We start from the raw sequence: 26235 nt of genomic DNA, 5'->3' as shown, positions 1-26235 counted from the left end.
CACACATCCTTTTGCACATGCTGTTTTTCATTCCAGTGATCTAAAGAAATGTCATCATTTAAAAAAACACCCAATTTTATTACTATACCAAATAGTTTTCCTGTAATTTTATGACTACAAGCCACTTTGGACTCCCTTTGCATAAGAAGGACGTGTTATTCATTTGAAATAATAGGTAAAGGTAAAGGATCCCTGGGCGGTTAAGTCCAGTCAAAGGCGACTATGGGGTTGTGGCGCTCATCTCGCTTTCAGGCCAAGGGAGCTGGCGTTTGTCCACAGACAGCTTTCTAGGTCATGTGGCCAGCATGCCTAACCACCTCTGGCACAATGGGACACCGTGATCGAAACCAGAGCCCACAGAAATGCCATTTACCTTCCTGCCTATTTATCTATTTGCACTGACTGGTGTTCTTTCAAACCGCTAGGTTGGCAGGAGTTGGGTCAGAGCAACGGGAGCTCACTCCACCAAGCAGATTCGAACCACTGACCTTCTGGTCGGCAATCCCAAGAGTGGTTTAGTGGTTTAGACCTCAGCGCCACCCACATCCCTTTTATTTGAAATAATCTGATATGAGTAGCCCATACATACCATAGCTATCCATTTCCTTCCCCTTTCGAGGATGATAGTGTGCTGATGAACAGAGACCACAACCTTCCTTATCTGAGCAAGGTGCCCATTTCCAAGCTTCTCATTCTCCACCAAAATGGAGAAATTCTGTAGCCGAGGGTCTGTGCTGCAGACTTTGGCTAAGGTGTAAGTGCAGGAGCCATGGAAGCGAAAGCTTTGTCCATCAAAGGAAATATAATGGGGGTCACCAAGGGCTATAGCTGTACCATATCCCGCAGGGTGACAGCCCTGGATGCCGTTCTCCACCCTGCACTCCTCATGCGCTCCACAGGAGAACGGCTGGCACTTGGTGGCTCCATTGTCCAGGCAGCGGCACTTCTCCTGGCAGGAGCTACTGGGATAAAACTCCTCTCCCTTTTTGTAGTATCTGCCCTGGTGCACACAGCCACAATTTGCAAGACGCACACACTGATCCCCACTGAGCACGAATCCAGGATCACAAAAGCATCCTTCAGTACATGGTGCATCACATGGTCCACCACACTTTATGGTGGAGGAACGGTTCTGGCATGTGCTTGGACAACCGCTTCCACAGAGCTCATAGTGGGAATTGGGTTGACAGGGAAGTCCTGGAAGTAAAGAATAAAGACAATTATACCAGCCTTTGGAATATAACTAAGGCTCAGCAAAAGCACCACCAAAGTGTTATTATGTGAAGACTTTTGGGCACCATGTGGTTCAAAATGTCCTCTTAACACACACACCACAAAAAAATACCTGCAGTTTGCTTATTCTAGTGCTTATTCTGTTGCATCTGAGTCAGGAGGGGCTGTGACTGTTATGAACTGGTGCCTAGATTCAGTGGTGGGCTGGATGAGGGACAAAAAACTGAGGTTTGTCATGAAGTAGTGATTCTGTGAGCAAGTATCTCTGGGTGGGGCCCCTCAGGAAGGTGGTAACAATTCGTTCCCAAAGTGGGAGCAGTTGAAGGGGCTGGTTTCTTGCCAGCATTCCCCAACCCCTATAAATCTTCGAGCTAACCTTCTGGGGAAGGGAGAGAACATGCCATGTTTTCAACTTGCTGTTTGATGTTCTGTGGCTTGTGCCAGAGAAGAAGCCAATAAAGCTTGGCAACCTGTTCAGTGCCTGCATGTGATTGATTAGTAGCTTGGAGGGAGGACTTGGGAAAATGGCCCCCTCCTTGACACTCATTTCTGGAGTTGGGTGAAAATGAAGCACCCCTCTGTATTTGGGGGAATGGTAACTGCTAATTTAACAATGCAATACCTTCTTTGTGCTCATGCAGCAGTTCAAGAAATCATTTTTTTAAAAAAAACATACTCCCAATTATAATTTTTTTAAAGAACATACCCAATTTTTTAAAAAAACATACTCCCAAACATACTCTTCAATTTGGCATTGGAAAATAATGTGCACAAATTGGGCATCTTGGGATGTGCAGAACTAAATCAATGTGCTAGTGCAATGCCTGCTACGACAATGGGACTTTTCTCCATTCTCCTCCCCCTGCATGCCACCACACTCCCCCCGAATCTTTTCTAGGGAGTTGGGAGAACCCTGGGGCAAAGAAGGGAGATCATTCCATCAGGCTGACGGCACGGTCTCCTTAATGCTATGTGGAATACAGTGGTACCTCGAGTTACAGACGCTTCAGGTTACAGACGCTTCAGGTTACAGACGCTTCAGGTTACAGACGCTTCAGGTTACAAACTCTGCTAACCCAGAAATAGTACCTCAGGTTAAGCACTTTGCCTCAGAATGAGAACAGAAATCGTGCTCCGGCGATGCGGAAGCCGGAGGAGGCCCCATTAGCTAAAGTAGTGCTTCAGGTTAAGAACAGTTTCAGGTTAAGAACGGACCTCTGGAACGAATTAAGTTCTTAACCCGAGGTCTGTGAGGCACTACAGGAAAAAACCAAAGCACAGGGAGTCATTCCACCTAGTATTCCTGCAGAGTTGCAACTCTCTAAGCAATCCTTGATACAATGTCGTCTTTTACACGGTACCCTGAAATTCTTATCAAATGATTCATCGTTGAGGTTTTTTTCCCAAATGCTAAGACTGCATGGCGGTCATCAACACCCAATATTTAACTGAACTCAGATCCAGATTCAGAAAGTAATACTTACTGCAGAAAGAGTCTGATCTCCATTTCCCAACCTCAATGTCCAAAGATTGGCAGGCTGTCACGTAGGCACTGATGGCACTGCAGAGAGTGTCGTGATGACCCTTGTACTGGCAGGTGTCAAAAACACAATCATCAAAGTAAGGTGTTGGGTCAATGGTCTCATGGCACTGCCTGAACGGACCATCCCTTCTCTTGAGGATCCCACAGAACTGGTCCCCCTTGTAGGTCTGTTTCTCTGCCTCACTGCATACTGAGCAGTCACTGCATCCTGCAGAGCATCCTGGGATCTCCTTCAACTTCCAGCTGTCTGCAAACTGGATTTCATCTGTTGCCTGAGTTCCATCCTTCATAGCAAAGTCATCACTGGGGTCCTGGTTAGCATTGCCACACAGTCCACACACAGCATTGGCATAAGTGCTGGGAATAATGACCCTGGCATAACTGTACCAGTCAAAGCTGACTCTCAGATCAAAGTCTGTTTTGATGAAGCCATGGACTCCGCTGATGTAGACCTTCAGTTTCTTTCCATAGGAGAAGGGCAGGTCCACAAAGACTCCATTCACCTGGAAAATATATAGAAGTGACCGTCACACTGAGAGTTCAGCAAATTCAGGGGGGGAAACCGAACTTGGACATGTTTTCACTAGTGAGAGGCACATCTGCGCTGTATGCCAGGGGTGGAGAGCATGGGGCCTCAGCCAGCATTGCCAGTGGTTAGGAATGATGGGGTATGCAGTTCAGCAACACTTGGCAGGCCACTTATTTTCCACCCTTGCTATATGTTGTATAATAATCTATGGGTTTTATTCACTTTTGCTGGCGCTAGAATGAGAAGGAAATGACTTGCCCCCACATGACATCATCAGAACCCTGAGGCTAAGAAAGAAAACTGCTTCTACTATTGAATGTTCAAACAGGAATTTGTCATTTAGAGATACAGTGGTACCTCGGGTTAAGAACTTAATTCATTCTGGAGGTCCATTTTTAATCTGAGGTACCACTTTAGCTAATGGGGCCTCCCGCTGCCACCGCACGATTTCTGTTCTCATCCTGAGGTAAAGTTCTTAACCCGAGGTACTACTTCTGGGTTTGCAGAGTCTGTAACCTGAAGCGTCTATGACCTGAAGCGTCTGTAACCCGAGGTACCACTGTAAACCCTCTGTGTTCTATTGCACTGTGCTGGTTCCTGGCTCTACAGGCTCTTAGGCAAAATGGCCTCCTCATACCTCTCTCCCTCAGTGTGTCCTCCTTCAATGAGTCTTCGACCTGATCTCCATTGTTGCCAACTGCTTCTCCTCTCCCTTGCTTGTCCGACAGAGAGCCAGTGAGCAAGCAGGCAGTGGTGTCTACTGCTCCTTTTAATCATCACCACTCTTGTCTCGACCAGATACACAGTGAGGTGGGTGTACAAGCAGGTAGCCATTGTGAGGGGGGGGGAGCAGGTCCAGGAGGCTGCTGTCGGTGGACCCAGGCTGGGTTGTGGGTCATCAGCAGACGCCAGGCCCTTGTTGCTGGTATCACTTTGCCACTGACTTTTAGAAAGCTTGAACTGCCCCAACCCAAGATTATCTACTGCTCTTCTCTAGTACCTCTGGGCTCTTGGAAAAAACGTCCCACTTAAGACAGATTTACAGGGCAAAATTTGTCATATGACAATTTCAAGAAGCCATGGAATGGCCTAATTATTAAGAACATGCACCAGAAAACAGATTTTATGTTTAATGCCTTTTCAGCTTGTGAAAGTAGCATGCATGCTTGAGGCAGAAAGCTGATATGTCTCTCACATTATAATCACCATATGAATGAGTCATTTAAGATCAGCAATTTCTACAAGAGATGGGACAGCAACCAGAGGTGCTGATTTGCACGTCTGAGCTGAACTTGAGACCAGCAGCTTATAAATTGCTTTGTGAGATCTGGGGTAGTTCAGTCAGTTCAAGCTGCACATTTGGCAAAAGATTCCAGCATTGCACGGGGGTTAGGCCAGATGACCTTGGTGGTTCCTTCCAACTAGATCATTCTGTGATTCTATGAATCACATCAGTGAAACGATATTAATCATAGTTCCCTCCTCACACAACTTTTTGGACCTCATTACATCTGCAGGGTTGGCATGCGAAGTTATCTACATTTCTGCAGCAATTTGTGATCTTTTTTTAAAAAAGCTAATTTTAGTGCCAACTTCTCCCAATGAACACATTTTTGTTTGCAGTTTTGAATAATGCACACAGTTTCAAGCAATTTCCCCTAATATAATGTGTTTCCATATGTTATTTTCAATACTATCTGCATTTATTCCCCTAGTAAAAGCATTTTTAAACACATTATATGGTTGGAGAAGTGTGAATTCTGAAGGATCGCTGTGCTTCAGTTTGCATATTGTTTCGGAAACTGCTGATTTGGTAGGTAAAGGACCCCTGACCATTAGGTCCAATCGTGACCGACTCTGGGGTTGCGGCACTCATCTCACTTTATTGGCCGAGGGAGCTGGCGTACAGCTTCCAGGTCATGTGGCTAGCATGACTAAGCCACTTCTGGCAAACCAGAGCAGCGCACGGAAACGGTGTTTACCTTCCCGCCGGAGCGGTCCCTATTTATCTACTTGCACTTTGACGTGCTTTCAAACTGCTAGGTTGGCAGGAGCAGGAACTGAGCAACGGGAGCTCACTCCGTTGCGGGGATTCGAACCACTGACCTTCTGATCGGCAAGTCCTAGACTCTGTGGTTTAACCCACAGCACCACCCCTTTAAATGTGAACTAATTCCATTTCTGCATCCCTCAGTGCTACTGCCTAGTATCTTTCTTCCTTGTTGCTGGTATCCAGTATAACACAATACAGAACACAATTTCCTCATTCAGCACATTTTCCTGTCCTAGCCTCACATCCTTTAGCCTTGTAAACCACAACAGAAAGACTGTTGGCATTCTAACATTAAGAATCAGATGCAATGGCCCTGCCAGAGGACCTCATTGCTCAATGAGGTGCTGGTTGAACCCAAAATCAAGTGCTGAATTTAAATCTGCCCCACTCTTCCTTATCACCTGGCATATGTACCTTAATCTTCTGTGGATGTTCTTGGCTCAGACTGATGGTCATGTTGTAGACCTCTAGTGTCACCACTTTGGTGAAGGACACTGCCTTGCTGCCTCGGTTGTTGTTCTCCACCGTGACCAAAAACGGGGTGAGAGTGGGGTCCTTGGAGCAGACTCCGGCCATTTGATAAATGCAGGTTCCCATGAAGTCAAATTTCTTTCCATCAAAGGTGGTGTAGTGAGGGTCTCCAGTTCCTATGCAGGTGGAATAGCTGGTGGGATGACAGCCCCAAATGCCATTCACCAGGGCACATTTTTCATTGGCCTTACAGGAGGACTTGGTGCATGTAACCTTCCCTAATTTGGAGTCGCACTTGCAGCGAGTATGACAGCCTTCATCAGCCCAGAACTCCTCTCCTGCGCTGTAGCTCATGCCTTTGTAAATGCAAGGGCACTTCTCCACTGGGATGCATGCTTCAGCACTAAGGATATAACCCTCATCACACTGACAGGCCGCCACACAGGTATCATTGCACGTTTCGGGAGCAGTTTTGTCGGAACAGGTAGCTGGGCATGGAGTTCCACACGACACAAAGTGGCTGTTCTCAGGGCAGGGTACTGGGGCTGAGGTGGGAACTGGAGGAATAAGAACGATCAAAGCTGGTCAGGTGTAATTAAAAAAAGTTAAGGAAAAACAAAGCTTATTCAAGGCTGCAGTCAGGAATTAAATGGTTCTGGGGCACACACGCTGTGCAGCAAATTTTATTATACAGTCGTACCTTGGATCCCGAACACCTTGCGAGTTGAACTTTTTGGCTCCTGAATGCAAATGTTATTTGGCTCCTGAATGCAAATGTTATTTGGAACCCGAATGTCTGATGTGGCTTCCACAGCTTCCAATTGTGTGCTCCTGCAGCCAATCGGAAGCTGCACTTTGGTTGTCGAACATTTTCAGAAGCTGAACAGACTTCTGGAATGGATTCTGTTCCACAACCAAGGTACAACTGTACTGCAATCATCTAGGGCCTTCTTCCAAGTCCCTTAAAGCTCCATTAGTAGGGTCTTTTTTGTTGTGGCACCTACCTAATTAAATGGCTTGTCGAGGAAGTTCCATTAGGTCCCATCGCTCTACTGTGTCAGGCAAGAGGTAAAAACCTGGCTTTTATATTAGGCCATTGAAAATACTACGTATTTTACTTTCCTAGCACCATTCTACATTGTTTTGGGGTTATTATTAAAAGGGTTGCTAATTTATTAACTGGAATGAATATTCAGAATTTTGTTCTGCTCTGTTTCTTGTATTGTTTCTTAGGCTTCTTGGGTCTCTTTGGAGAAATAGGTGGGATAGATTTTTAATGCATAATAGTGTTCTAGTTGCCGTGTCACAAAAGGGCCATCCTGGAGCAAGGAAAAGGACAAAAAGCGGCAGCTGAAATAGTTGAAGTGTCAGAAGCACCTTGCATAGGAGGACATGATATATTTGGTATTTTTAAAATGCAGGGAAAGTGGGGAGAAAAAAATATCTCCCATGTTAGTGAAACTAGGCCTTCTCAATGAAATTGATTTGCATGTGGCTCAGGACTGTAAAAAAAAACAACCAATTAGATTTAGGCAGAGATAGTGGAATGCCTATTGCTTTATTCCCCTGTGGTCACAGAACACCACAATCTCCATGCATCAGACAGATGTTCATACCTTACTCATGGAGGTTGGGGACAGAGGAAGCCATGTGACCTCAGGGACAGGGGCCCATGGACCATGAAGCTAACACATGTGGGCAGGAGTTGACATCTTCCCAAAATGAAGCCTGTTGACCTTGGAAGGAGGTGGCATTTGCAAAAGGTTGCATCTTCATCCACAGAATGACCTCAAAGTTGATTCCTTTTTGCCGCCCACAAAACCCTTGCTGTTCTAATTAAGGATGGCAGGGTGAAAAAGTCCTTTGTGTCTTGGTTCGCGAGGCAGCAACTGAGTTGAAAATGTGAGAGCCATGGGTATCAAGCTAAATTGCAGGCTAGGCTTGACACCCTCAAGGGCTCAAATTGGCCTCACTTGATTCTCTGAACACCTCAATCCACGCCTCTCCTAACCTAGCTCTGGCAGCAGAGCTACTTCTGAATGCTCACAGCCTCCATCCCCTACAGTGCCTGAGGCTTTTCTTCTTGGCCTCACAAAAAGTCTTTTTGTACACAACCATCCCTAATTTAGGGTAGCAATTGCAAATAATGTGGCAGTCTTCATCAGCCCAGAACTCTTGCCTGGCATTGGAGTCCATACCTGTCGAAGTGCTGGGGCAGCTCTCGACTGGGATGCATTTTTCATCATTAAGGATGTATCCCACATCGCACTGGCATATTTCCACACAGCCATCTGTGCATTCATCGGGAGCAGTTCTGTCTGAACATGTGGCTGGGCAGGGATTCCCACAGGTCTCAAAGTGGCTGTTCTCAGGACAGTCTATTGGGGGGTCAGTGGGACCTGAAGGAAAGCAATGTTCAAAAGTAGTCAGGTGTGATTACATATTTTAAAAATCAGGAAAAGCAAAGTAATTCAAGGCTCCAGTAAGGACGGAAAAGATTGAGGGAGTAAAAGTCCCTCTTTCCTTCCAGTCAATTTTTTATTATTATTATTATTATTATTATTATTATTATTATTATTATTATTATTATTTTGTTGTTGTTGTTGTTGTTGTTGTTGTTGTTGTTGTTGTTGTTGTTGTTGTTTATACACCCCACCCATCTGAGTGGGTTGCCCCAGCCACTCTAGGCAGCTTCCAGCATATATAAAAACATAGTTAAACCTTAAACCTTAAAAAGCTTCCCTATACAGGGCTGCCTTCAGATGTTTCCTAAATGTTATGTAATTACTCATCTCCTTAACATCAGATGGGAGGGCATTCCACAGGGCGGGCGCCACCACCGAGAAGGCCCTCTACCTGGTTCCCTGTAAGCTTCATTTCTTACAGGGAGGGAACTGCCAGAAGGCCCTCGGAGCTGGACCTCAGTGTCTGGGCTGAACTATGGGGGTGAAGACACTCCTTCAGGTATACAAGGCTGAGGCTGTTTAGGGCTTTAAAGGTCAGCACCAACACTTTGAATTGTGCTAGGAAATGTACTGGAAGCCAATGTAGGTCTTTCTAAGACTGGTATTATATGGTCTCAGCAGTCAAATATTATACTCCCTATGTAATTTGGCGTAACGCTTGCAGAGAGTCTGGCTGTCTTCATGAGCCCAGGACTCCCGCCCTGCATTGCAGTTCATACCCATAGAAGTGTTGGTGCAGCTCTCCACTGGGATGCACTTCTCAGCACTGAGGACGTAGCCTCTGTTGCACTGGCAGATTTCCACACAGGTCTCTGTGCACTCAGAGGGAGCAGTTCTGTGAGAGCAGGTGGCTGGGCAGGCACTTCCACAGGCCTCAAAGTGGCTGTTCTCAGGGCAGGATAATGGAGCCACGGTTGTGTCTGGATCAAACACTGATAAAAAAATGGTCAGGTGAGTTCTCAGTATAACAACAACAACAACAACAACAACAATTTATTTCTACCATGCCCATCTGGGCAGCTTACAACAATTAGTCATTCATAATTCCTTCACTTCTGAGGAACATTTTTCTATTGACATATTGGCTTGTAGTTTTGTGCCCCAGCACTTTAATTCATTGTAACCCAGTGGCACAGGAAATAAACTGGGTACAAACAGGAACTGCCAGATGGGCTCCAATTAGCAGGAAGCCTGGTCAAGACTATTGTCAACTATTTGTTCATTCCCTAGCAGCCTATTCAATACTTACCAGATGAGCAAAGAGCTATGGAGCCATAGCCATCACGGAATGAGCCTCCAAAAATGAAGAGTCCAAAAGGAGTGCTGGGGTGCTCCAGGGAGAGAGAACTAGCTTTTCTGCCCAAACTGAGCTGAGCAGAGGAGTATTCTGTGGCCGGGATTGGTCTCCACTGGATGTTTTCAACGGCCCTCTTCTCTAATGTGATCTCACCGGTTTCTGAGGTTTTGGCTATAATAACTGCATAATTATCAAACCCGGCCATTCCCTCAATGCGGTATGACCTACAGTAGCTTGTCAGTGGAGGAACATTGATGAGGAATGGGTCATAGATCGTGCTTCCTCTTGATGCACCAGTAAAGAAGAAAAGGACTTGGATTCCTCTGTCAGCTGAGATGTAAAGTGCCCGAGAGGGCTGGATGCTCAACTGAATAGCTTCTCCAGCTCTCATATTATAGTTTCCTGCTGTGGGTCCGGATTGATACATGACTGAAGTGTTTTGGGATGCAACGATATACGCCATATCGTATCTGCTCTGGAAGGACACTGGGGGCACAAGGAAGGCGGCACCCCAGCGTGAAACGGGCAGGAGCTGCTCGACAACATGGTCACAGTGTGTGTGGTTCTTGGCACAACTGTGCCCACTCAAGACAGCCACAGGTCCACTTGATTCAACCTTGGTGCCAGATAGATCCTGCAAGCTTTGCAGCTGGATTGCTTGGAAGGCCTTGAGGTTAACAACCAGAATGCTCCCGGCGGGATAAACACGTCCTTTGAATGTCACAGACCCCGTCAAACGGATGTCGACCCTAGTGGCTGCTTGATAGGCCACAACTGCAAACTCCTTGAAAGTGTCTGCCATTTCACCCACTGGGGTTACCACATAATACAACATGCCCAGCTGCTTGACTGGGTACACTACCATGGCACCAGTTGAATAGTCCTTGCGGCTGCGGGAAAAGACAGAGATGTCATGGTTTGCTCGGATCGTCACAGCCCTGTCAAAGCTGTCCGTCCCCGCCATCTCTGCGGAAGCTGGAAGCTCAATGGACACAGTTTCCCCTTCACTGACAGGAACGGTGTTCTGGAATGTAGCTTTGTTTGATGTGACCGTGACGGTGGTTGCAGGATGGTACCCAGTGATGAGCAACTCAAGCTTAGTATTGCGTCGATTCTGTTTGATGTTGAGCATGAAGGCTGTGACAAATTCCTTTCCTTGGGAACTTGCTGTGCACGGCCCTGAGAGGAAGAAAATAGAAACGGATCAAAAATAGTATCGCAAGTCTCGTTCACAAATATATATGGAATGGTGTGGCCACATTTGGAATAATATATACTGGGGAAGAACCCCATACAGCTATGAGCATCTGAATAATCACATGGAGAAAGTGGATAGTGAAATTTACTTCCCTCTCTCATGAAACTAGGACCCAGGTTTGTCATGAGAGATAGCTCAGTTGGTAGAGTGTGAGACTCTTAAACTCAGGGCCATGGGTTTGAGCCCTATGTTGGCAGCCAGTATTCCCCTCATGGTGCAACAAATTAGTATAAACAATAAGAGGGGACGGTTAATGCAAATGTCTTTCAATGATGACTGTGTAGCTCTATATAAGAAATATTTTTTAAAAAAAATTAAATAACTTTTAAGGAAGTGGCTCATACTGAACGAATACAGTGGTGCCTCGCAAGACGAAAATAATCTGTTCTGTGATTCTCTTCGTCTAGCGGTTTTTTCGTCTTGCGAAGCAAGCCCATTGACGGATTAGCGGATTAGCGCTTTTAGCGGCTTTTAGCGGCTTTTAGCGGCTTATCTGCTGATCGGATCAGCTGATAAGCGGCTTAACGGCTTAGAAAAAGGGGGGAAGGGAAAAAAACCAGCAGGAACTCGCAAGACATTGTCGTCTTGCAAAGCAAGCCCATAGGAGATTCGTTTTGTGAAGCACCTCCAAAACGGAAAACTTTTTCGTCTAGCGAGTTTTCGGTCTTGCGAGGCATTCGTCTTGTGGGGCACCACTGTACCAGCATCCCCTTTTCACATCCATTTGTGTAGTATATTTTCACCGTGCCAGGCCATATGAAAGTGCATGCTCCCTTACTGGCCATCCCCAAAATGAGGAGGTGGCCTTTGGTCCGGTTTACTTACCACTCAATAGTGCCAGTCCAGTCAAGAGGAATAATAACCTCATTGCCATAGCTGCAAAAGAATATAGGAAAGAAGTAAGACAGATTGTTTTATGCAGCTCTAAATACAAATCCGACCACATTGCCTTTGCTACAACATGAAATGCAGGGCAGTTTCCAAAGCACTTGCTCCATCGCCACATGGATTTATGCTTGTGCAACCAAACTCTCCCCTCCTCCCCACAGATCTGCCCTAGAGGTTTGGATGAATGCCTAGAACAGATTTGTGAGGGATGGGGCAGGGGCAGGAGAGGGGGAGAATGTTCCATTGCACAAGCAGAAATCCTTGCACTGATAGGATATTCACGTAGCACTGCTTTGAATTCTACGGGGAACTCCCAACTATGCAGTCGCAACAATAACTTTTCAGAAACTTGACAAGAGTGTGAACTGTCCTTTAACAGTCCTTTTTCAGAACACTATGCGTCAGGCGTTCATTCGGTGGCAAAGTTTGGGCTCTCAAATTTCAGCAGCGCCCTTTGTAGTGCTAAGATTCGGTGCCCCCCACCTCTCATGCTCAATTTGACATCATTGTTGCGGATCCGTGCCCTGCCCACCCCCCCACCCCCCGTGGCACCTGCAACCCAGTGCATCCAAACCGGTCGTACTGCCCTAAAACCGCCTCTGATTCATTAACCTACTGCAATGCGTTGCATGAAGGGGACTGGAGTTGGTTCAAAATTAAGCCACCATGCTCAGCAGATGGCACCGTATTGTGGCTGTGTGTAAACAGAAACAGTGGCTCCCAGTCTGGTTTGTGGCACAATTCCAGTAGTGCAGCTTGCCTTTAAAACACCAAACAGTTTGGAACCTAGAGGCATTCCTGAAGGACTACTTTGCCCAACTTTGTTCTGCCTCTTCACAGAAAAAGTCTTCTAAGCCCTCACTATCTGTGCTAAAGCAAATGGTGACTAGAGGAAAGTTTTCTTGGTGGCTCACCCCAGAGAGGCTTGCACCCAGACGTCATTTAAAATAAAATTAGAAGCAGAAAGGTTGGTTTAAGAGAGAAACCAATCAGGAGAAAATCAAATGGACGAGATCACATGAACAGCAAAGCAGAAGATACAGCAATCAGAGCTGGCAGATCTTATTTCCCCTAAAGCAGATTTTTGAAGGCCTGCCCACCCAGCCACCCACTGCAGCCCCTCTTCAGTTAAATGTCTTCTGGACTAACTAGTACCAGTGCAGGGATGAAGGAGAAATTCCATTCAGTTCACATTTATGGGTGACTAAATTGTCACTCTCCAAAACAATACATGAACCAAAGCACAACCGTTCTTTGAATTTTGCACCTCTCTAGCTAAGGGGCATGTACAAAAATGCATATACCTGGATAAAGTGTGCATAAGAATAGCATATATTAGTGAAAATAAGATACAGTGGTGCCCCGCAAGACGAATGCCTCGCAAGACGGAAAACCCGCTAGACGAAAGGGTTTTCCGTTTTGGAGGTGCTTCGCAAAACGAATTTCCTATGGGCTTGCTTCGCAAGACGACAATGTCTTGCGAGTTCCTGCTGGTTTTTTTTCCTCCCCCCTTTTTCTAAGCCGCTAAGCCGCTTATCAGCTGATCCGATCAGCAGATAAGCTGCTAAAAGTCGCTAATAGCGTTAATAGCGCTAATCCGCTAATCCGTCAATAGGCTTGCTTCGCAAGACGAAAAAACCGCTAGACGAAGAGAATCACAGAACGGATTCTTTTCATCTTGCGAGGCACCACTGTACAAAAGTGCACTGCATTAAGGGGAATGTATATGAGGCAGAACTGCTTTCAAGCGTATGTATATTCGAGGGAAATTGCATTAAAATAAAACCTTTCATTAAGATTTTTTTAAAAAAAAGAAAGGAAAGAAAAACAAAAATTGAGAAATTCATCCAACACTATACTAGCGGCACCAAAAGCACAAAAGGCAAGAAGGATCCTTGTTTATCTCAGACAGATCCTTCCCTTGATCAGCAGTGGATTAGAATCACAAGGCACTATTCAAAACAATATCTTACCTTGTGCCCCTAAGTAAGCTTGTCTTGGCTGGATGAAGAAGAATTTGGTCCTCTCTCCTTTTCTCTCAGCTGCTCTTTCCCTTTTTATAGGCTGAAGGAGTCAAAGCCCATCTCCCGATTAACTATTAGGAAAGCAGCAACAGTCCATAAGGGCTGGGCTTTGGGAAAATGCAAGAGTCAAATAAAAAAGCAGAGAACCTTTGCCTATCCTCTCAGCCCCAGAAAAAAAATGCAACTGACTGGATTGGGCAATGTGCCTTATAGGTTAGCATTTAACAAATGTTTCTAAAATGTATTTGAATACTGAAATAGGTGAAGCCAAACTTTTCCTCCTGTTTGCTGTTGTAGTTCTTCATAATTAGCAGGACATCAATGAAAGAGACAGCTTAGACATTATTCTGTAAGAATTATGGTACTTGCTATCAACAAAACCTGGCAAGCTAGACAGCAAGCTTTTTCCTGTTTGTGCAGTTCTGCTGCTCAGGGGTAGGTGACCGAAGTGTCCTTGACCTGACTTGTTGTTTGGATAGGAAACTAACATGTTGTGGATCTTACTGCCAGGCAGATGTACTAGCAAGTTCCAGAGAAGTAGTTTGACCTCTGGGAATTTTCTTCATAATCAGAAAAAAGAAAGTGAAACTGACCTTGGAATGATCTTCTCGGTCAAAATCCAGAGAGCTAGTTCAGGGAACAGTTTAATGGGACATTTTAGTTTCCCGCTTTGAACAGCTTATCACCGTATCCGAGACTGCTTTCGAAACTTCCCTGAGTTGGGAACTGGAGACTGCTGTTTGCAAAAGAGGAAGGCCAATGCACTACTGGGCATGTGGAGCTAACTGCATGTTCTCTGGGCCGTGCCCAGTTCAGCTTAAGGCTGTCCGGGAAGCCTGGGTTAAAATCAGTGCTATTTACTAGCAGGGATGTTTTGCATGACACAGAATGAAGCATGCTGCTTCAGGGGCAGATCTAGACCCCCTGTGAGTGGCGGCGGATCCACCCATTGCTGCCTCTGCCATAGCTGCCTCTTTCTCTGTCTGTGAGCTCTCCTGTGCACATCCTTTGCTGCTTGCCTACTCCCTGCCTGTCCGCTGCCTCTCTTGTTGCTCAGGGGAGAGAAGCAGCTCATGGAGAGGGTGCCTTCGCTTGCACATTCCCCCCCCCTCGCAATAACCATGTGCTCTAGGTTAGGCTGAGGTTGCAATTGGCTCAAGGCGACCATGTGAGCTTTACAAGCTGGGATTTGAACCTGATATCTGATCGTGTTATTGGGTGCACTGGGTAGGTGGGGTGGGTCTGAAAATTGGAATGCTAAAAGCAGGTGACTTCTTGAAAGCTCCTGAGGGCACAAAACACTACAGCTTGACTTTTGTGTGCTTCATTGTGTGCTGGCTACAGAGTGGTGTGCCCTGGAGTTGTACTCAGAAGTCTGGCTTTGTACTTTTTTCAGATAAAGCAAATTTCTACAACACCATCACCTGCATCTCACCCTAACATACTTGTCAACACTTCCCTTTTTTAAAGGGAAATTCCCTCATTCCAAATAGAATTCCTCACAAGAAAAGGGAAAAGTCGACAAGTATGCATCCTAAACTGAGGGGTAGGAGAGGCGTGATTCTGTAGTTCGCCTCAGGTGCCAAAATGTATTGGGCCTGCCTGTTAGAGAAATCTGACAAAAATTGAAATGGCAGTTGAAATTGCTAATTTTCGCTTATTCATCCTATATCCATCAACCATCCTAGCTGCGAGTCCTGGAAGATTTGTTCCCTGCCTTGCTAGCTTTTCCCCACCTGGTCTGGGAGGGAAGCTACTTAAGCTGATGTTGCTCAAAAGACTCTTGGGCTGGGGTATTACTGAGGGAGTTATTGATATATTATTGTTATTTATATATATTCTTTTATTTTTAAGTGTTGTTATGATTTATATGGAAATGGTTCAATTTTGCTGTGTACTTTTTGATGTGTCTTATTTATTTTATGGCTACTTTTGTAATTATGTAAATCTTTTTCTGCTGTAAGCCACCTTCAACATAGCTTTAGCGATGGAAAATCAGCTTATAAAGAAAACGATGGTGATAACTGGAAGAGAAAGCAATCCGGCAAACATGCCTGGTGTTTGCTGCTGCTGTTGCTTTGAGCCTGAAAGTGATATATGATTGATTATGTATTTTCACCCATTTGCATTGCCATTCCTTTTCATTGAATGGACTTTGATAAGGTAATTACAAAGTAATTTCCATAATTATGTAAGACAAATAACAGGGCTTTTGTGCAGGGCTTTTTTTCAGCCTGAACTCAAGTTCTGGCACCTCTCGGGTGGGCACCATTGCCATTATAAGAGAACAAGGGAGGGCTTCTGGCGCAGCCGCCGTGGCAAACTGCCAATCCCATGGTAGCGGATGCCAGCCATGCAGTTAATTAAGGATAATTTGGGAGTGATTATCCTTGCAAGGCCCCCCCCCCCAGTTCAGGGGAGGAGGGCTTTCTCTCGCAGATCATCTGATAACTGCCTCTGGCTCCGATGGAATGTGGGGGCAGGGATGCAGAGTGAATGCACATATTGGAAGCTCCCCAATGTGGTCGCCATGAGCAGACGTATCTGTTTCTTCTAAGATATATCTGAATTTGGACTTCAGAAACAGACCTGTTTTGGAAGAAAGAGAAAGAGAACCTGCAAAATGAATCAGCCACTGAGTGCCAAGGTTTTGATCTGGAGAGCACTCTTGTCATCGTAATTGGAATGCTATGTAAGTGCTATGTTGTGTCTTTACATTATTTTTTGCTGTGCTATGAATCGGCAAGCCTTCACTGAAAAAGAAAATCCAAAAATGTGTCATTCGGAACTGTTTAATTGGCACTTTTGGTTGTATTGTGATTTGGCATGATTTGGCATTGTATTCATGTGGCCTCCACTGGATTGTTATTAATGAAAAATTAATAAAAATTATTTTAAAAAAAATAGAGAGAGAGAGAGAACAAGGGAGGCGTTCTTCGTGAGTTCCGGCACCCCTTTTTCTAGAAAAATAGCACTGCTTTTGTGGAAGATGCACAGTAGCAGTGCTGCAAGTGATGACTACAGAGTGGAAAGGAAATTATGTCTATCAACATCCTCACTTGCTAGAAGGACAGGGGTCTCATCCAGAAAAGCAGAGTCACATTCAGTAGGGCTGAGTTGAGTCACCCTAAGTAGGATCACAACAGGCAAGGAAAGCATAGTTGGACAAAACACTGGACCAATACAGGAGATATATTCTTTATTGCAGCTGGGACATATTCTTTATTGCAGCTATTAGAAATTGGAGTAGACCCACTGGAATTAAAGGATCTAAAAGTTAGCCATGTCCATTAACTTCAATGGGCATGTACTGAGTAGGACTGGCATTCGAAACAATAATAATAATAATAATAATAATAATTTATTATTTATACCCCGCCCATCTGGCTGGGCTTCCCCAGCCACTCTGGGCGGCTTCCAAAAGAATATTAAAATACTATAATACATCAAACATTAAAAGCTTCCCGAAACAGGGCTGCCTTCAGATGTCTTCTAAAAGCCTGGTAGTTGTTGTTCTCTTTGACATCTGGTGGGAGGGCGTTCCACAGGGCGGGCGCCACTACCGAGAAGGCCCTCTGCCTGGTTCCCTGTAACTTGGCTTCTCGCAGTGAGGGAACCGCCAGAAGGCCCTCGGTGCTGGACCTCAGTGTCCGGGTAGAACGATGGGGGTGGAGACGCTCCTTCAGATATACTGGACCAAGGCCGTTTAGGGCTTTAAAGGTCAGCACCAACACTTTGAATTGTGCTCGGAAACGTACTGGGAGCCAATGTAGGTCTTTCAAGACCGGTGTTATGTGGTCTCTGCGGCCGCTCCCAGTCACCAGTCTAGCTGCCGCATTCTGGATTAGTTGTAGTTTCCGGGTCACCTTCAAAGGTAGCACCACGTAGAGCGCATTGCAGTAATCCAAGCAGGAGATAACCAGAGCATGCACCACTCTGGCGAGGCAGTCCGCAGGCAGATAGGGTCTCAGCCTGCGTACCAGATGGAGCTGGTAAACAGCTGCCCTGGATACAGATTTGACCTGTGCCTCCATGGACAGCTGTGAGTCCAAAATGACTCCCAGGCTGCGCACCTGGTCCTTCAGGGGCACAGTTACCCCATTCAGGACCAGGGAATCCTCCACACCTGCCCGCCTCCTGTCCCCCAAAAACAGTACTTCTGTCTTGTCAACCATTTGGGATCTACACAACACTTCACAACATATTTGTTTGTTTGTTTTTAATATATTTTTATTAAAGATTTCTTAGTTTACAAAAGTACGTGCATTTGTCTCTTTTTTCAAGTTGCATTTTCTACAGATCAGTTTCATTTGCTGTGAGACATTAGTGTTACATTAGGAAGAAAAGGGGGAAAGAGGTGGAGGGGGAATGAGAGTTGGGTGGGGTCGGTCGCAATGTTTCTATTCTACTTAGTGTATGTGTGGTGTTTTGTGTCAGCGTCACTTGTGTGGATTCTCTTTACTATTCACTTGTTGTATTTCTTTGGTGATGAGAGAGGTTGAGGGTGGCCTAGGCCTAGAGTGTGGTTGGTTGTCTTTGATTGGCTGTAGTGAAATTTGTTTTCGTGTGTGTGTGCGTGTTTGGATCAGTTTAGCCAGATTGATTTGTATGCTGTTGGCGGTTTCTTGTTGTTGTCTTGTTGTCTATTTGTCCCTGTGGCAGTTTCAGTTTGTTGGTTAGTTTTTCTAATAAGGCTGTTTCCCATACTATGTGATACCATTGATCCATGCTTACTCCTGACAGGTCTCTCCAGTGTCTGCATATGATGCTTCTGGGTGCTGAGAGTGGGTGGGTTATGAGCTCTTTATGATGTGAGTGGGATGTTTAGTAGGGCCAGTTCTGGGGTGATTTCTAATACTTGCTTAATTATTTTGCATATTTCTTGTATGATTGATGGCCGGAAGAGTTGGATTTTGGGGCACTCCCACCACATGTGGAGGTATTCACAACACATTTGTTGAATTAAGAATGTGCCTCCAATTAATCATGCCATTAAAAAAAAAGAGTTTAAAATGTTAATTATTTTTAATCTAAGTCCAATAAATCTATGGGTGGCAGGCATCGCCTCAGCAGATGTCTGCCTGCTTCTCCCAGATGGAAGGGAATACCTCTTTTGAGGTCCATGCATCTTCTGAAACTAAAACACCTTTTAAAACTATCTGTTGTTTCTTGTATGCAAATACAGTTAATAAAAATGATTAAGTTTTTAGCAATGATTTTTTTAAAATGGAATTACAGCCTGTTTGCAAACAGTGGTAATTATTTAGCAGACAATTTGCTGTCATGGGTTATTTTTGTGGAAAATCAGAACAAAGCAGCCGAAGGCCTTGGGGCCCCAAGATGACCCAAAACATTAAAAGTTGAAAAGACGACAAGGTCCCTACAGAGTGGATTGGCAGACTAAACTACTGGACTATGCAGAGATGGCGAGAATGACTGGGAAAATCAGAAACCAGGAGGATCTAAACTTCAACAAAGAATGGGAGAAATTTACATTATATTTGACAGACTACTGTAAATATCTGAACTCTTTGGAAGGTCTTAAATAACTCTTGTAATGTAACATAAACTTTGGATACAATGGGGGCCTGAAAATTAGGAGGATTTATGGTATGGAGTTGAAAAAGTTAACCAAAGAACCCATGGAGGGGAGGGGGGAAGTCCCGAGATTCGGAAGAATCTTGTGTGATTTTCATTATTTTTGATTTTGGATGTGAATGAATTTGTAAAATCAAATAAAAATCATTTTTTTAAAAAAAAACACCACAAAACATTAAAAGTCTTTGCAGTTTTCTGCACTGCTACTAATAGGTCCAGACTATTTTACTTCTGCTGTTTGGAGGCTAACTTTTCTCCTTTATTGCATTCAGATATTTGCTATTTCCCTTGAAATGCCGTAATGTTCCAGAAATGATGCTCTTTGGACAAAATTATCCATTCCAGTGGATGCCTGGTAAGTTCACAGTTTGAGAACTTTATGGCTTCTGATATTTTCTTCTTCGGTTTGCAGGAGCATTAATAATCCTCTTTTCCATACAGCAGCATCCAGGGGGCTGAGGCAAGCAAGAATGTGATGATTACTGGTTTAGAATAATTTCACTGCTCCTGTGATTACGCTGAACAAAATGGTGTCCCTTCACTCTGCTTTGTGTGTTGGACTCAGGAGATAGGTCCAGGTCAGAGAAGAGGGTGGGAAATGAGCATGGAATCATTCCAGGATGCAGCGGTTCTGGAGTTCACAAAGAAAGGAGATTTTAAAAGGCTTACAACTTGATCCTATACGCTGGCTTACACTGCCTATACTGTTTTGGCTTATACTGCCCAAAAGCAAAGGTTGTCTTCATGCTGACATGTGTGCACACCTTTGAAGGTGGGCAGTGTTGGGACCAGACCACGGGCCATGCTAGTGATCTGGCAGCTGGGTGGGCTATAATGGGGCTGCCAACCAATAACCTGTGGACATTCGCTGGGGGTCAGGCCCAGCTGGCCAGTGAGCACTGGCTGGGCCCGCTCCCAGGGGAATACATTGTGGCTGTAGAGACCAATGCAGGATAGACATGTTCACACCATAGTATATTGTGAGCAAGTGGTGTTCTGGTGCCCAATTGCTCCAACTTTACTCTCTGCTGGCTTGAGCAGGATAAATAAACCAGGAAGCTTTGGCTTCCTATAACATCCAATTTAGCTGTCATCATTTGTTGTTCTCCAGTAAGCGACAACCACTAGCCAAACACAAACCATGACTTGCCGTTCTCTTACTAAGCGTGGGAGCAACAAACCACAATCCCTGATTTGAATGTTAATAGGAAGCCCAGACTTTCTGGTTGGTTTACCCCATTCTCACCAGTGGGAAACCAAAGCAGGAGTGACTGGGCCATGGGCACCCACATCATCTTTTTGATATAAACCACAACAAGCCAGAAATTCAGCGTATCGTGATGTGCAAGCTCTGCCACTCTAAACATACATATGTGAAAGCAACTCCAGCTGAAATCATTCTGAATAAACATGACTAGGCTTGGGCTATGAAACAGCCTCCTCCAGTAGATGATGGATGGGTGAAAGCAGGAAAGGCTCTGGGGCAAGAGAGAGAGAGAGAGAGAGAGAGAGCTCAGACTTGGAGCTTTAAAGCACAGAGCTGTACCTGGAAAGCACAAAGCAAATGGCTCAGTCCTTCCCCCCTGTTGCCCGGTAAGGGAATTAAGATCAACAAGTGGAACTTGTCTAGCCCAATAATGCTCAGCTTGTGATGACTAGGAGGTGGGCTTCACTGTCTGCATTGGCATTGTGGAATGAACTCCCTGCTTAAATACGACAGACCCAATTGTACTGGCACTCTGCCAGCTTTTCAAAATACACCTGTTTACACTGGCATTCCCTTGATCTCTTCGCCTGGGCCTCCTGCTTTAATTGCTGCATTGTTTTAATGTGTTTGCCTCACTGCATATGCATACTGTTCATTTTTTTCATTTCAAAAACCGGGACATGCATCTTCCGGGACATGCTCCCAGGTGAGTCACTTGACCCTTGCCACAACCTCACCCTGGAAAAAGCGCTTTTTCAGAGCGCATTTTGGGATGCTACATGAGAGCGCAACATGAAAGCGTGGGAGATCACAGCACCCAAAATGGCTTTTGTGATCTTCCACAAAAAATGGGATGTCCTGTTTTTTCCTGGACACTTAGCGGGTATCCATATGCTAGTCATGCATCATTAAAATAAAGAATAATTAAAAATACACCGTAATTAAAACCAAAAAGAAAGAAAAAATCCTGTTAATTATAAATGTCCATGATTAGCACATTTATCTAAAGATTGTAGATGTGCTGATCATTGACATTTCTATTTAACGGGATTTTTTTCTTTTTTGTTTTAATTACAGTGTATTTTTAATTATTCTTTATTTTAATGATGCAGTACAATGTGGGTTCTTATGGGCAGATCTACACTTGTGGTTTTTCACGTTAAGGAAGGGTTTCAATGATGTATATGGACATATGATGTCCTACTTTTAATGTTCATAATGTGCTATTAAAATGCAACACTGGAAGGCACTGCAGAGCAACAAGCAACCAGCAGTAGGGAGACAGTGTTTTGACCAAAAAAGGGGGTTAAAAATGCTTTAATTTACAAGTATGCCCTGTGATGTTTTAGAACGACATATCTAAAATCATTCTAATACAATGGTACCTCGGGTTAAGTACGTAATTCGTTCCGGAGGTCCGTTCTTAACCTGAAACTGTTCTTAACCTGAAGCGACACTTTAGCTAATGGGGCCTCCCGCTGCTGCTGCGCTACCGCTGCACGATTTCTGTTCTCATCCTGAAGCAAAGTTCTTAACCCGAGGTGCTATTTCTGGGTGAGCGGAGTCTGTAACCTGAAGCGTATGTAACCTGAAGCGTATGTAACCTGAAGCGTATGTAACCCGAGGTACCACTGTAACATTAAACAAGTGCAGATCCAGCCTAAGTTTGGCAAATCTCTTTGAAGCCATCTTGGCATTAAGTAGCATATCAATTAAAATATAATAATAATAATAATAATAATAATAATAATAATAATAATAATAATAATAATAATACAGTCACAGCGATCTTACTAATATTAGAAGTCTTTGGCCTCCCAGGCATGTAGGAGCTCAGCAGTGTTTGTCTCGACCATCCCATTGGGCAGCTTCAAGTCATCAGAGCTGTTCCCATTGAAGTTTCCGCATGGGGCACACAGCTTTCCTGCGAGGGTCTTCTTGACTCCCACTGTCACCTCCCCATCAGAGCGAAGGTGAACCTGCACCTGAGAGGCCTGGTTAATTAGGATCCCGTCCTGAGTTTCGCTCACAGATATGGCTTGGGAAATCCTGTATGGCAGCCTTACCAGGCGTCCATTTACCTGGAACACATAAAGAATGGGACATGAGATCTGGCGCCGAGTGAAGGCCAAGAAGCCAGCAGCAGCCTGAGAACCAAAATCCACGCCAGCCCCGCATGCTAGCAGATGGAACACCCCAGAGGCTGTCAAACTTTGCAACTGGAAGTCAAAAAACACTGGAGCCTATTATGAATAAACGGAAGTTGCCTGCTCTAGCTCAGGTAATATTAAATGGATACAATGAAGAGAAACTGCCAATGGATGCTGCCTTTGAATTTCCACAGAAGTTGGTCTTGGAGAGATGAGATGAAAAGTTCTGAGAACAAAAGTCTTATTTGATTATGAATTCTCCCCATTGATTCGCTTTAACACTGCTGCAGAGCAAAAGAGCAAATGCCAGCAATGCAGAGATCCTTCCACAGAATCATAGGGCAACTCTGAGGCACAGAATCTGCTGGTACCCCATCATTCCATGCATTGGATGAGGAAGCAAGCACAGCACTTGATTACAATAAAGAAGAAATGCTTCTTTAAAAAACGAGGGTTTCTCAGCGGTTCTGGATCTACAGCCCTTGCATAAACAATCAGGAGATCCCTCCCACACTGGACCAGGTCCCATGTAATGCTAAACTGTGCTCAGATCTTTTAAGCCTCACGTTGAAGTGTTACCCTCTTCGCCCTGCATTCATTCAGGAGAAGGAATACATTCACCTGCAATTTTCACTACCCAAGAATTGAGATTCATTAAACAAGCCAGCTTCATCATCCATCGTTTGAAATTGGCATGTTTTGCAATTGCCGAGAATCTTTTTCTTAAACAAAAATATATTGATCCCCAATTAGTACATAATGAGAGGCCAGGCACAGCGGGACATGCAACTGAATCAAGGTTTATTCCTCTTCCTGGCTGTGCAGGAACGCGAGGGGACGGCAATCGAGCCCAATACTTGACTAATGGCTCTCAGATCTTAACACACTGTTCCTCCTGACTTTCTCTTACCCATGTCCTGTGGTCCCTTTTAAGAGTGATGGATGCATTCTGGAAGAAAACATGGACCGCTCTCCCAACTACCAAGACATCGTCACTGTCCTTTCCGATGCTCACTGACACCCTGAACCAGTAGGGGACACTTTCATCACAAACGGTGGCAATGTCATAAACCCCACTGCAGAGGTACTTGCGCGAAGCACCATCGAAGGTAGAGAGTTGGGCTCCTGGAGTGAGTTTGCACTGGTATTCCTTGCTTTCACAGCTGCGCACTCCATTTCTAAGCGTGCATATCTCTTCAGCCTGGCATCTGGTTTTCTCATAAACAAGTTGACCTGTGGCATTGCAAGTTATTTTTTCCGTGCAGTTGCTTGAGAAGATGTCCTCTCCAACCTGTAGGGAAATCCCAGACAAAGGGACATAGCTGTGAGAGCTGGAAAAGGGATTGAACGTTCAAATACATTGCTTTTTTGTTGTTGTTTATTTTATTTATTTGTGAAAATGAGCCTGCTGTCCTTCCAAGATCTACATGTAGGAATAGAAAGAGACAGTGATCTAACTTCAGCAAATGCTTGTACCATAGGCACACCAGTTTTCATTCAACGTTCATGATGCTCCACCAGTAAAGCTGGCCTTACCTTAATGTACAGACCATTATGCACACAGCCGCATTTGTTCATAGGCACACATGCATCCCCATCAGACACATAGCCGTCATTGCACTGGCAGCCTTCAAAGCAGTTCTTTGAGCATTGCACAACAGTGGACAAGCTGGCACAGGTGAAATCGCAAGATCCAGCACAAGTCTCATAGTGGCTGTTGGCCGGGCAGGTGAGGGCTGAGAAGACAAATCAAAGTCATGTTTACCAGACATTCTTCATTACATAAAATAGGAAAGAGTCTTCTTAAGAAGCAGGTTTTCTTTTCAGCTATTTTCTATTCTCTGTATTGTGTTGTTATACAGGCACACACCACTTCCCCAAGTTATGAGAAGTTCCAGGAACAGCACTGACCTGGGTTTGGTTTCCTTTGGAGGAGAGGTCACCGAAGGCTTATGGCTTTTAAATAGTTGGGTTTCTTTACAAGTATGCATGTCAAGCATAGGTGAAGTCAGAGACAGCAAAGTCTTTGCAAAAAGCTGGAAATCCACCGCCCTCATCAGATACCCAGTGAGGTACGCAATCCCTGCAAGATGTCTCCAGCCTTCCAAACCTCAGAGCTCTGTCTCTCACTTTGTCTTTCTCCTTTGTTGCTTCTTATCAGGGATGGGGAACCTTCTCCAGATGTTGCTCCACTACAATGCCCATCAGACATAGAAAGGATGGCCAATGCACGGGGATGGTGGGAGGTGTAGTTCAGCAACATCTTGAGAACTGAACATTCCTCACATCGGGTTTTAATATACTCATCTATTTTGTGTCCTCTCCATGGATAGAAAGATACGTGGGAGAGAAAGGCTTGAGGAAACAATGCAGAAGACAAACTCATAGCACTGAAACCAACATAGCTCGATCAAAGGCTCATACTACTTTGGGTATTGAAGAGACTCACTACCGAAAAGGCAGAGATGAAGAAACTTTTTCATCCAACTTACGACAGAAGGACTTTGTTCTCCAGGCTCCAATCTTGACTCCAGCAGACTGGCATGCAGCTGCATAGGCTTGAAGGCTCCGGCAGAGATACTCCTGCTCCCCTTTGGCCGCAGTCAAGTCATACAGGCATTGCTCAAGGTAATCCGAGGGGCTTACTAATGAGGAGCAGTCTTTGAATGGTCCTGTCTCGGACGTGATCATTCCACAGGAGTCGTCACTCTCATACGGTGCTGTCTGGACTGTATCAAAAGTGGGGCATTCCTCACCACAGCCATTGGAGCAGATGGCACCATCCAGAGGGACCTGCCAGGAGGCCCCAAATTCATCCACCGTTTGTGCAGACTCCCCACTAGGGAGCATGAAATCGTCCCTCTCGTCACCATTGAAATTGCCACCCAGACCACACATGTGTCCCTGGTAGGTGCTGGGGACAGTCACACGGACATAGGAAGAGGTATCATAAAGGACTGTGAGACCAAAGGACGCCTGGACAATTATATTGATCCCCTCCTGAGTGATCCAGAGTTTCCCCTCGTCTCTATTCACTGGCAAAGTGCAGAATTCTTCATCCACCTGCATCAGCAAAGAAGAAAGAAGCATATTCATGGGGGTCAGCTGTGAGCACACGCAAATTCTCAAGCACACACAAATACAGTGGTGCCCCACAAGACGAAGCCTCACAAGATGGAAAACTCGCTAGACGAAAGAGTTTTCCGTTTTGGAGGTGCTTCGCAAAATGAATTTCCTATGGGCTTGCTTCGCAAGACGACAATGTCTTGTGAGTTCCTGCTGGGTTTTTTTCCTCCCCCCCCCCTTTTCTAAGCCGCTAAGCTGCTTATCAGCTGATCCAATCAGCAGATAAGCCGCTAAAAGCCGCCAATAGCGCTAATCCGCTAATCCGTCAATGGGCTTGCTTCGCAAGACGGAAAAACCGCTAGACGAAGAGACTCACAGAACGGATTCTTTTCGTCTTGCGAGGCACCACTGTACAAAAGAGACACACACGTCCTTTTGCACATGCTGTTTTTC

The 26235-nt window shown here is 45.0% G+C and overlaps 1 protein-coding gene across 1 annotated transcript in view; it reads right to left on the bottom strand.

The window, feature by feature from the left end:
• LOC309537655 (IgGFc-binding protein-like) overlaps positions 1 to 26235 on the bottom strand; it is a 52008-nt gene that overhangs the window by 13367 nt on the left and 12406 nt on the right. The window contains exons 7-18 of the mRNA XM_082232546.1: positions 25209 to 25779; positions 24253 to 24452; positions 23627 to 24007; positions 22369 to 22647; positions 13711 to 13801; positions 11675 to 11725; positions 9544 to 10770; positions 9014 to 9226; positions 8028 to 8228; positions 5773 to 6386; positions 2718 to 3279; positions 590 to 1197 (exon numbers count right to left, since the gene is read on the bottom strand). Coding sequence (XP_082088672.1) covers positions 590 to 1197; positions 2718 to 3279; positions 5773 to 6386; positions 8028 to 8228; positions 9014 to 9226; positions 9544 to 10770; positions 11675 to 11725; positions 13711 to 13801; positions 22369 to 22647; positions 23627 to 24007; positions 24253 to 24452; positions 25209 to 25779 — 4998 coding nt within the window. The remainder of the gene's footprint in view (positions 1 to 589; positions 1198 to 2717; positions 3280 to 5772; positions 6387 to 8027; positions 8229 to 9013; positions 9227 to 9543; positions 10771 to 11674; positions 11726 to 13710; positions 13802 to 22368; positions 22648 to 23626; positions 24008 to 24252; positions 24453 to 25208; positions 25780 to 26235) is intronic.

The sequence above is a fragment of the Podarcis vaucheri genome (genome assembly GCF_965113315.1).
Source record: "Podarcis vaucheri genome assembly, chromosome: 7".
NCBI lineage: Eukaryota > Metazoa > Chordata > Lepidosauria > Squamata > Lacertidae > Podarcis > Podarcis vaucheri.
The sequence above is the reverse complement of the archived record's forward strand: the minus strand, read 5'-3'. Positions and strand labels throughout refer to the sequence as shown.